Source organism: Protomyctophum parallelum, assembly GCF_964188405.1.
Source record: "Protomyctophum parallelum genome assembly, chromosome: 3".
NCBI classification, from domain to species: domain Eukaryota; kingdom Metazoa; phylum Chordata; class Actinopteri; order Myctophiformes; family Myctophidae; genus Protomyctophum; species Protomyctophum parallelum.
Genome location: NC_139698.1, coordinates 8,108,383 through 8,121,196, shown reverse-complemented (window position 1 = coordinate 8,121,196; position 12,814 = coordinate 8,108,383). Strand labels below are relative to the sequence as shown.

Genomic DNA, 12,814 nt, shown 5'->3' with positions numbered 1-12,814 from the left:
AGACAGAGAGAGAGACACACACACACACACACACACACACACACACACACACACACACACACACACACACACACACACACACACACACACAGAGAGACGGAAATAGTGACTTGACTCGAAGAGACTGAAAGAGAGAGAGACTAAGAGAGAGACTGAAATCTACTCATATTGAGTATGACATATTTCTTTGAACTCAAAATGTGATCAAGATATTCAACCCAATCAGAGTTACTTTAGGGAAAGAACGAGGCCTTTCCGAGCACTATTGGGGACGAGTCAAACTAGAGCTGGAACCCGATTGGTACAAAGATACAACGCTACTGATATGATGTGTAGCTAAACCTGAACGCAGCATTATGAAATCAAAAAGTATAAATTGTTTCGTAAGTCATCGGGAAGAGAACCATCAATCTTGAACGTCCTTTTCCCTCAAACCGATTTTTCTCAATAAAAGCCGCAGGCTACGAGAGCATATGACATGACAACATGGCGTAACGATATCATCCGCTCCAGAGCGGGTTCACACGGCAATTTAGTAAACAACACAGACCAGGCTTTCCTCTGAGGTGGAAAGCCTGGTGACGCAACGTTAGTGGAGAGGTACTAGGAGCCACAGGAGCCTCCTGGCAATATGCAGGAGAAACGTGGTGCTGATCAGCTCCACTCAATATGCAGGAGAAACGTGGTGCTGATCAGCTCCACTCAATATGCAGGAGAAACGTGGTGCTGATCAGCTCCACTCAATATGCAGGAGAAACGTGGTGCTGATCAGCTCCACTCAAACAGACCGACTAGAGGCGGCGAGCCTCTTTTAGACTCACACCGTAAAAAAAGAATTGCACCTGTGCGAACTGAACTGTGAAGTGCGTGTGTGTGTGTTTAGACTAGTGCTCAATAGTGCCACTTTAGGTCACCCAGCGCCGGTATTGCGGCTGTTCCATACTCCAAAAATACATAGGGACATATTAGGGACACACGCGGGCCAGTCATGGAAGCGGTGTGCACCGCTCAAAATAATCAACACCGCAACGTTATACAAACGCCTTGTTGTCACCGTCTGACTCTGCATATAAGCGCTCCATATTCATCTCCGCAAAAAAAAGGTCAGATTACTGTAATTAACTGTAATCTAATTTGAGGGACTCGTCCTTAAATGACTGCTGGAAGAGACTCGGCTCTTACTGGAACACTTTAGTCCCGTTGCTGCACTTAGAATCACATCATTGGCTCATGATTCAATATGGGATATTGATTTAAAATGATTACTTCATACAGCTGCTTAACCCATTGTGGGCGGGAGCCCATTTTGGTGTTAGCATCATGTCGTGCTTTAGCTATTGAAAAATAGCAGATCTACAAGCTCATAGCGCGCCACCGAGTGGCGCGCTACGAGCTTGTAGGTCTGCTATTTTTGAAAAATCGAAGAACGACTGACATAGAAGACATTTTTTAGAATCTGATCTCAGGTCAGAACGGGTTAACGGTTTAAGCTCCTGAACACGTCGGTGACGTCCGTCGACTAGTAACAAATCAGACCTCTTGACTTGGATAATAAGGATCTGGATCCGGGACTGATCCCATGTACTGTAATGGAGAATAAGGATCTGGATCCGGGACTGATCCCATGTACTGTAATGGAGAATAAGGATCTGGATCCGGGACTGATCCCATGTACTGTAATGGATAATAAGGATCTGGATCCGGGACTGATCCCATGTACTGTAATGGATAATAAGGATCTGGATCCGGGACTGATCCCATGTACTGTAATGGAGAATAAGGATCTGGATCCGGGACTGATCCCATGTACTGTAATGGATAATAAGGATCTGGATCCGGGACTGATCCCATGTACTGTAATGGATAATATAAGGATCTGGATCCGGGACTGATCCCATGTACTGTAATGGAGAATAAGGATCTGGATCCGGGACTGATCCCATGTACTGTAATGGATAATAAGGATCTGGATCCGGGACTGATCCCATGTACTGTAATGGATAATATAAGGATCTGGATCCGGGACTGATCCCATGTACTGTAATGGATAATACGGATCTGGATCCGGGACTGATCCCATGTACTGTAATGCCGGCATCCTGTTACTCTGACTGCGTGGCAGTTAAGGGTTAGGTTTACTACCAAAGGAGCACAAACCCAAATCAATATCGTCTAGAAGACTTTGTTTGCCTCTAAAAGTACCTTCTTTAATAACCATTTTTTAAATTAGTTAAAAAGTTATTATAAGCGTCATATATATATACTGTACATAGAAAATAAGCGTTAGGGTCAGGGTTAGTAATGCGGGCGAGGTGGACGAACGCGCCGTCGGCACCTGCAGATCACTATATCTTTGCTGTTGAGCAGAACCCTTAACTTTCTGTGTTTCTGCTTACATTAACGCCATACATAGGCTACTGTACTACGGACATGCAAAAGCATACACAAATGGAACATCCACAAGCTTGAAGCTTGTAGATAAGACAGTTTTGGACATAATAATAATGTGAGGTGTCTCTAAGTCAACTGTACGGTGGCCTGGGCCGTGGCTCAGCGGTCCAGGCACCTTGGCTGGTAATCCAGTCTGGCAGTGAGTGTGCCGCGGGTTCGACTCCCGATCGCGACGGCCTTTACTGCATGTCTCCCCCCCCGCATCTCTCTCACCATTTCCTGTCAGCCTACTGTCTGTCCCCCCCCCATAAACAATATAAAATAAAGGCGAAAGCCACAAAAAAAAGCCAACATACGGTCGATAGTTAGTATAGTTTCTGACCTGAGAGAAGCAGTAAGTAAACAGTACGGTCGATAGTTAGCAGAGTTTCTGACCTGAGAGAAGCAGTAAGTCAACTGTACGGTCGATAGTTAGCATAGTTTCTGACCTGAGAGAAGCAGTAAGTCAACTGTACAGTCGATAGTTAGCATAGTTTTTGACCTGAGAGAAGCAGTAAGTCAACTGTACGGTCGATAGTTAGCAGAGTTTCTGACCTGAGAGAAGCAGTAAGTCAACTGTACGGTCGATAGTTAGCAGAGTTTCTGACCTGAGAGAAGCAGTAAGTCAACTGTACGGTCGATAGTTAGCATAGTTTCTGACCTGAGAGAAGCAGTAAGTCAACTGTACGGTCGATAGTTAGCATAGTTTCTGACCTGAGAGAAGCAGTAAGTCAACTGTACGGTCGATAGTTAGCATAGTTTCTGACCTGAGAGAAGCAGTAAGTCAACTGTACGGTCGATAGTTAGCATAGTTTCTGACCTGAGAGAAGCAGTAAGTCAACTGTACGGTCGATAGTTAGCATAGTTTCTGACCTGAGAGAAGCAGTAAGTCAACTGTACGGTCGATAGTTAGCATAGTTTCTGACCTGAGAGAAGCAGTAAGTCAACTGTACGGTCGATAGTTAGCATAGTTTCTGACCTGAGAGAAGCAGTAAGTCAACTGTACGGTCGATAGTTAGCCTAGTTTCTGACCTGAGAGAAGCAGTAAGTCAACTGTACGGTCGATAGTTAGCATAGTTTCTGACCTGAGAGAAGCAGTAAGTCAACTGTACGGTCGATAGTTAGCATAGTTTCTGACCTGAGAGAAGCAGTAAGTCAACTGTACGGTCGATAGTTAGCATAGTTTCTGACCTGAGAGAAGCAGTAAGTCAACTGTACGGTCGATAGTTAGCATAGTTTCTGACCTGAGAGAAGCAGTAAGTCAACTGTACGGTCGATAGTTAGCATAGTTTCTGACCTGAGAGAAGCAGTAAGTCAACTGTACGGTCGATAGTTAGCCTAGTTTCTGACCTGAGAGAAGCAGTAAGTCAACTGTACGGTCGATAGTTAGCATAGTTTCTGACCTGAGAGAAGCAGTAAGTCAACTGTACGGTCGATAGTTAGCATAGTTTCTGACCTGAGAGAAGCAGTAAGTCAACTGTACGGTCGATAGTTAGCATAGTTTCTGACCTGAGAGAAGCAGTAAGTCAACTGTACGGTCGATAGTTAGCATAGTTTCTGACCTGAGAGAAGCAGTAAGTCAACTGTACGGTCGATAGTTAGTATAGTTTCTGACCTGAGAGAAGCAGTAAGTCAACTGTACGGTCGATAGTTAGCATAGTTTCTGACCTGAGAGAAGCAGTAAGTCAACTGTACGGTCGATAGTTAGCATAGTTTCTGACCTGAGAGAAGCAGTAAGTCAACTGTACGGTCGATAGTTAGCATAGTTTCTGACCTGAGAGAAGCAGTAAGTCAACTGTACGGTCGATAGTTAGTATAGTTTCTGACCTGAGAGAAGCAGTAAGTCAACTGTACGGTCGATAGTTAGCATAGTTTCTGACCTGAGAGAAGCAGTAAGTCAACTGTACGGTCGATAGTTAGCATAGTTTCTGACCTGAGAGAAGCAGTAAGTCAACTGTACGGTCGATAGTTAGCATAGTTTCTGACCTGAGAGAAGCAGTAAGTCAACGGTACGGTCGATAGTTAGCATAGTTTCTGACCTGAGAGAAGCAGTAAGTCAACTGTACGGTCGATAGTTAGCATAGTTTCTGACCTGAGAGAAGCAGTAAGTCAACTGTACGGTCGATAGTTAGCATAGTTTCTGACCTGAGAGAAGCAGTAAGTCAACTGTACGGTCGATAGTTAGCATAGTTTCTGACCTGAGAGAAGCAGTAAGTCAACTGTACGGTCGATAGTTAGCATAGTTTCTGACCTGAGAGAAGCAGTAAGTCAACTGTACGGTCGATAGTTAGCATAGTTTCTGACCTGAGAGAAGCAGTAAGTCAACTGTACGGTCGATAGTTAGCATAGTTTCTGACCTGAGAGAAGCAGTAAGTCAACGGTACGGTCGATAGTTAGCATAGTTTCTGACCTGAGAGAAGCAGTAAGTCAACTGTACGGTCGATAGTTAGCATAGTTTCTGACCTGAGAGAAGCAGTAAGTCAACTGTACGGTCGATAGTTAGCATAGTTTCTGACCTGAGAGAAGCAGTAAGTCAACTGTACGGTCGATAGTTAGCATAGTTTCTGACCTGAGAGAAGCAGTAAGTCAACTGTACGGTCGATAGTTAGCATAGTTTCTGACCTGAGAGAAGCAGCGGCGAAACTCCGCCGGCCGCCCCGAGCAGGTGTGTGGCCGCGCGGCCGCCTCCCCCGCCTGGGGGTGGTGGTGGGGGGGAGGGGGGTGGGGCTCCGTGCGGTGCAGGGGGGAGGAGAACGGCGGGGGAGGCACGCCCCCGTCGGACGAGGAGGAGGAGGAGTACGGGTCAGAGGAAAAGGAGGAGGAAGGGGGAGGGGGAGGGGCATGCCCCCCCCTGGGAGGGGGCGGGGGGGCGGCGACGGAGTGCCAGTCGAACGTGCGGCGCGCCGCGGCCGCCGCAGAGACCGCTCGATAGGATGGGGGTGGGGCTCGCTGCTCCCGCTCCCTCGCTCGCTCGCGGGGAGACGGGCCAGCGGACTCTTCCGTCCTCGCCTCCTCCTCCTGCTGCTGCTGCCCGCCATCTTGGTTTCTGCCTTCGTCCTCCCCTCCTCGTCCTCCTCCTCCTCCTTCTCCTTCTTCGGCTCCGCCTCCCACTGGGGCTGTCGTGATTACAACATAATCATCATGTCAGTTAGTTGTCACGCTAATGTTAGTTAGTTAATTTCATTTATTGTCCACGTGTGGAAATGTGTCTTCGGTCTCAACAACAGTAAAAAACTAAAAACTGTTACAACAACACAATTAATTTTTCATGAAATTAAATGAAATGACTGCGATTAACGATTTAAATGTGGGTTTTTTGCCATTGGACATTTGGAACATAAATAATAACAAGACTAGGAATAAAAATGTTTGCCCTTTTAACACCCAAACCACACCAGAGGGTTGAGATGGGACGAGAGGGTTTTAGCGCTGGTCCCAGTGGTGTGGTGATGTCCTGTTGCACGTCGACCCAAATCGACCCAAATCGACCCAACTGGTTCAATCCAACGGCCCAAACCACACCAATGGGTCACCACATGCATCTACTCCATTATCCCATTCTGACCTGAGATCAGATTCTAAAACTGTCTTCTACATCCTGACAGTTTTCTGAAAAAGCTATGTTTCTATGTCAGTCGTTCTTCGATTTTTCAAAAATAGCAGATCTACAAGCTCGTAGCGCGCCACCGAGTGGCGCGCTACGAGCTTGTAGATCTGCTATTTTTCAATAGCTAAAGCATGACATAATGCTAACACCAAAAGGGGTTCCCGCCCAAAATGGGTTATGACAATTATGCTACAATAACTGCGATTATCTCAAATAATGGCGATCGGGGTGATGACGTAATCACTGAGACAGGCGTACTGTACGTAACGTACCTCCCATAGGCGGCGCGGCGGCGTCACTGCCGTCCTGATTGGCGGCGGCGGCGGCGGCGGGCGCCCCGGTGGGCGTGGCTTCGTCGACGGTGCCGTTGGCGGTGTGTCGGGTCTGGCGATGCAGCGGGAGGGAGAACGGAACCCGACCGTACCCGAACTGACCCGGCCGGATGGGAGACCTGGGAGACAGACAAACACACACACACACACACACACTGTTAAAACACTTTTACTGCCCTAGACGGAGATCTCCGTATATAATGGTTTGAAATCGGAGCGTCTGTTAAAAAAACATCAAAAAAGCAATTGTGGTTTTTTGACTTTTATCTCATTGTTTGTGTCCGATAGGTTGTTGCCTTTGGGCTCCATGTGTGGTCCCTGGTCACATACCTGTCTGGTGACTTTTATACATTTCTACCACTGTTTATTATGCCTCTGTGTGTTGTTTACTATTGTTTATTATTGTTTATTATGCCTCTGTGTGTTGTTTACTGTCGTTTGTGCTGTTGAGTTGACACAATGTTCTGTACAGCAGTGGTTCCAAAACCTTGTCATGTCAAGGACATAAGAGAAGATTTTGACGGCTCTAGCAGTGACTCTCAACCTGTTTCATTTCAAGGACCCCCAGTTTGACCTGCATTAGGCACAATAGAATCATAAGGGTCCATTTGGTTCCTAACTAGCTCTTAGCTCTTAGCTACAGGGACCCCCTGGAACTCCCTCAAGGACCCCACTGCTGTACAGCGATTACTTTTCTTTTTAGTTTTTTTTTTAAATTTCTCTATAAATAAACTTGATTTGATGTGAATCGACTGGACACAACAAAACAGTTGTGGCGTGATTTACACTTCGTTATATGGCGGTGTTATGTGCCGGAAAATAGCGGATCTTTATAAACGCGGCATTTGATCTGATGGATCTTCTATTTTTCCGTTGTACAATGTAGCCTAAATGAAAGCATTAGAGAGACAGAGAGACTCAGACAATACTTTGTCCAGACTGCAGGCATTCTATTCGCCTCTTAAATGTGATCTTTACGACTGACACATCTGAAAATTGATCATAATTGTACACTCAGACATTGTCAAACTATATATGGGTTGCGGTGGCAGTGACTGTAATGATAACACAGGCTTGCAGAGACACACTGTGATGCAATTGAGCTGCGAGTGTGAACATAACTGGAGACAAGACGGCCAGAGACAGAAAACAACTTAATGAGCAGTTTGACACAAACGATGAATGATCGTGTGTGGGCGCACGCCTGGTGTGTGACTGCACGTGCATGCACGTGTGTGTTTTTCAGATGGGTGTGAGTGAGTGGGCGTGTGTGCATGTGGGTAGGCGCGTGTGTGTGTGTGTGTGTGTGTGTGTCTGCGTGTGTGTGTGTGTGTGTGTGTGTTTTTAGATGGCGTGAGTGGACGTGTGTGTGTTTGCATGCCTGTGAGTGTGTGTGTGTGTGTGTGTGTGTGTGTCTGTATGGGCGTGTGCATGGGCGTGTGTCTGTCTGTATGTGCCTGTGTATGACCGTGTGTGTGCGTACATGCGTGCATGCATGTGGCCATGTGTGCGAGTGTACACCGTACCGTATATGTGTTTGTCAGGTAAAGTAAAGCTCCGTTTCTCTGTATGACCGGTGCGTATCGGAGGGCAGGGTTTCTTACAACACTACCCAATGACTCACAGCAAGCAACATCACGTCCCACGTCCCCATGGCAACGCACCAACACTGTCCACAAACAAATCATACTGAAACTCTCTCTATGAACAGCAGCAGTAAACAAACCACTACACTATAAGCTATACTCACCAAGAACATAAAAGCACACTGCTTCTCAATGTGGGTGGGGTCCATACGGGGACCACCAGGGGTCTGTTAAACTCTCAAAGGGTACAAATGGAACCAACCGAACTGACCCTTACAGGTCTGCAATTCTGAGTGTACAGTTGGAATTGATTGGTTGATTGATTGATTGATTGATTGATTGATGTATTAGACAGAAATGTAAAACAGCAACAGAGTACAGTCATACACTTGGGGCTCCATTTTCGTCACCGCTAAACCCCTTATACCTAAACTTATTTGCCTTTTTTTTTTTTACTATTTTGAAAAACATTTTTTTATCTACATTGATTGACACGTTGTGAGCTTGTAGACTGCATTACAGGTAGCATTTTCACAAATGACACACGAGCAATTCCCAAGATTCTTTCTTTTTTTTCCCCCACCCCTCTTCCCCCCCTCATCCCCCTCCATGTGGCTCCAACTCCAACGTCTCTGTATAGTCCTTTTTCATATGACATCAAGTCCACACTTAAAGGGATTGTGACATTAAAAAAAAGGTTTTGGAATTGTTCTTGTTTTTTTAGGTTTTCTAATCTCAATTGCACCCAAAAAACATGAACTTTTAACATTCAGTAGATTTTCTGTGATCTGGGGTTTTCTGGCTCAAACAGGTGTTCTGATTTGCCGGCAGTAAGTGACATCACTTACTGCAAATAGCAGATCTACAAGCTCATATCGCGCCACCGAGTGGCGCGATACGAGCTTGTAGGTCTGCTATTTTTGAAAAATCGAAGAGCGACTGACATTTTTAGAATCTGATCTCAGGTCAGAATGGGTTCATCAGGACCAGTGTGTGTCCAGCGGAAACCTCGTATGAATCTGATCTCAGGTCAGAATGGGTTAAATGGGTTGGGAAACCACACCAACCCAACTCCTTGCCACTCAATGAGTTGCATTGGTGTGGTTTACATTAAAAACAGTTTGTCCCAACCCGACCCCGTTGGTGTGGTTTGGGCTTCACGGCTCTATAATTCGGAGGGTGCGTACAGACGTACACTGTCAGATGTACACACATGTATAATATCTGTACTCTCTCAAGCGTTGAATAAACACAGATAACCCATTGTACACTTTCTGAGTCCCTGTGACTAATTTAATACCAGGAGTTTTATTAATATGACGAGTCATTCCTTACATTCCTCACCTATCAACTCAATCACCTCGTTGGGCCTGCTCCAATCAGATCAGTCGATGTGACATAATATTATTATTATTAGTCACAGAGTTGACATATTATAGTCCCTTGTTTGACCCCCATGCTCTGTCACCCCACCATGACCTCCTCCACGACCCCGCCCCCATCTACAGGGGGCGGGGCTCCAGAAGAGACTAATTCAATGGTTGCATGCATCTACAGTACATGCGTCTATACATGCGTCTACTCGCAAACCGTTTGGTTGCGAGGTGTCGCATGGCGACCCATTGGTGAGGTTTATTGGGCTACTACTTAAACCATTATTTTATACTTTGGCTATTCAAAAAAATAGCAGATATGCAAGCTCATAGCTCACTTCGTGCCACACTTAGTGTCACAGTCCCAGGCAGGGCTGTGTTTTTCTTGTCTGTCTCTGTCTGGTCAGTGTCTGTGTTATGTGTGGGCGTGTGTGTGGGCGTAGGCTTGCAGGCTCCATTTATCACTTGGCTCACCTGTTTCCAGTGTCCAATCTACGCTCCTGCCTGCCATCAGCTCATCAACTCCAGCCTATAAAGACCCGGCCTTCCCACATCACCAGCGCCAGATTGTTAAATCAACCACAGTGGTAGTAGACCTTCTAGCCAGTATTTACCAGTGTTTGTTCCTGCAGTGAACTTCAGTTTTCGTCGTGTTTTCGTTTGCTTTTTGCCTGTACTCACCGCTCTCCTCTCCTCCTCCTCAGACCACACCTGCCTGCCTGCCCACCCATGCTCTGACCAGCCTGTTTGGACCTTGCCCTGCTCTGCCTGCCTGCCAGTTTGTTTTCAATAAACACTCTTGAACTGTCGAACTTGTGTCTGTGTCTGCATTTGGGTCCGCCAGTTCTCGGTACCGTGACACTTAGAGCTTGTAGATCTGTTTTTTTACGAAATCACGAAAATGAGTGCAATTTAGATTTTTTTTTAAGTGAACATTTTTAACTCAAATCTTGAGTTAAAGCTTCTGGGGGGTCCCTGGAACAAAGCATTTTGAGAAAGGGAAGTCAGCAGCCAAATACATATACAGTAATTGTGGGGGTCCGACTCCTTGACATGTAAGCTCAGTGGCCTTGTGGATACTGGATAGTAGTGTGCGCCCTGAGACTGGGAGGTCAGGGTTCAATCCCTGGCCGGGTCATACCAAATGGGACCCAATGCCTCCCTGCTTGACACTCAGCATCAAGGGTTGGGATTGAGGGTAAAGTCCCTGTGACATACTAGTAGCGTCATGTCCAGGGGGTGTACATCAAGCTGCCTCACGCTACAGAAACAGGAGATAGGCTCCTGTCCTATGGGCCCCATGGCTACAGAAACAGGAGATAGGCTCCTGTCCTATGGGCCTCATGGCTACAGAAACAGGAGATAGGCTCCTTCCCCTATGGGCCTCATGGCTACAGAAACAGGAGATAGGCTCCTGTCCTATGGGCCCCATGGCTACAGAAACAGGAGATAGGCTCCTGTCCTATGGGCCTCATGGCTACATAAACAGGAGATAGGCTCCTTCCCCTATGGGCCTCATGGCTACAGAAACAGGAGATAGGCTCCTGTCCTATGGGCCTCATGGCTACAGAAACAGGAGATAGGCTCCTGTCCTATGGGCCTCATGGCTACAGAAACAGGAGATAGGCTCCTGTCCTATGGGCCTCATGGCTACAGAAACAGGAGATAGGCTCCTGCCCTATGGGCCTCATGGCTACAGAAACAGGAGATAGGCTCCTGCCCTATGGGCCTCATGGCTACAGAAACAGGAGATAGGCTCCTTCCCCTATGGGCCTCATGGCTACAGAAACAGGAGATAGGCTCCTGTCCTATGGGCCTCATGGCTACAGAAACAGGAGATAGGCTCCTTCCCCTATGGGCCTCATGACTACAGAAACAGGAGATAGGCTCCTGTCCCTATGGGCCCCATGGCTACAGAAACAGGAGATAGGCTCCTGTCCTATATGGGCCCCATGGCTACAGAAACAGGAGATAGGCTCCTGCCCCCTATGGGCCTCATGGCTACAGAAACAGGAGATAGGCTCCTGTCCTATGGGCCCCATGGCTACAGAAACAGGAGATAGGCTCCTGTCCTATGGGCCCCATGGCTACAGAAACAGGAGATAGGCTCCTGTCCTATATGGGCCTCATGGCTACAGAAACAGGAGATAGGCTCCTGTCCTATATGGGCCCCATGGCTCGTCAAGGCTTACTACTTGACATGAAAAAGCACCTTTTGTGAGCACCACTCACAGAACGGAGAATCAGCATCTTAACGGCTTAAGTTGAACTAGTAAAAAGAAAGCAGGCGGGTCACAACTCACTTTTAAGATGCTCCAAACTTTATGTAGCGTCAGGCAGGCGAGAAATACCACGTTTCGACCTCATACAGTCTTTGTCAAGTATAAGTAATAGTATCCTATACTTGACAAAGACCGTAAGGTCGAAACGTCGTATTTTTCCGCCTGCCTGTCGCTAAACAAAGTTTGGAGCATCTTAAAGTGAGTTGCGAGCCCCTGCTTTTATTGTATTGTTCACTGTTGTCTACAGTTTTGGCTGTGCACCGATGGAGGACGTGCGTTACTTTTCTTACCCCTAAGTTTGAACTAGTGTCATGTCCAGGCGGGGGGTGTACTTATTGGGGGATGCACTGGCCCTATCTATGGCTACTTACTTAGGCCTATACTTACACTCTGGGGGAGTTTACAGAGCCGTAAAAGGGTCCATGTTTTGGACCGGGACCAGACCTTCTTGTTGTGTGAGAGCAGATTATGTCAGCCTCTGTTTGCTGTGGGTGGAGGAGAGGCTGATAAAAAGGCTCTGCTCATCACCTACTGTGATAAGAATGCATGATGACATCAGAAGAAGAAGCTTTTTCTCCCACCATATCAATCATCTGGCTCCGTGCTGGCCAGTGATTGGCTAACACTGGGGGAAGCATCGACACCATACTCAACGGCTAGTACTTGAGGCGAATCAAAGTATAGATTCTCCTGGTCAAATATTGCTCAACTAAAAGTGAGCAATATTTTGGGAGGTCGGGGTTCGATCCCCGGCCGGGTCATACCAAAGATGGATGGATACCCAGTGCCTCCTTGCTTGACACTCAGCATCAAGGGTTGGATTGGGGTAAAGTCCCTGCGACATACAGTACTAGCGTCATGTCCAGGGTGATGTACATCAAGCTGCCTCACGCTACAGAAACAGGAGATAGGCTCCTGCCCTATGGGCCTCATGGCTACAGAAACAGGAGACAGGCTCCTGCCCTATGGGCCTCATGGCTACAGAAACAGGAGACAGGCTCCTGCCCTATGGGCCTCATGGCTACAGAAACAGGAGACAGGCTCCTGCCCGATGGGCCTCGTGGCTCGGCAAGGCTACTTACTTAAGTGCTTTTTTAACAATGAGTTCAGTGTAAGATGACCTTTTCTTGAAGACAGATGTGTCAGTGGAAATGAACTATGAAGACCATGAGATACGTTTGAAGAAAGACAGTTTATAATAATG

General features: G+C 46.9%; 1 protein-coding gene across 1 annotated transcript in view; it reads right to left on the bottom strand.

Moving 5' to 3' along the window:
• The window catches only part of adamtsl4 (ADAMTS-like 4), a 110,921-nt gene that overhangs the window by 56,545 nt on the left and 41,562 nt on the right, over positions 1-12,814 (bottom strand). The window contains exons 4-5 of the mRNA XM_083761124.1: positions 6,310-6,488; positions 5,053-5,546 (exon numbers count right to left, since the gene is read on the bottom strand). Of these exons, the coding sequence (XP_083617250.1) occupies positions 5,053-5,546; positions 6,310-6,488 (673 nt within the window). The remainder of the gene's footprint in view (positions 1-5,052; positions 5,547-6,309; positions 6,489-12,814) is intronic.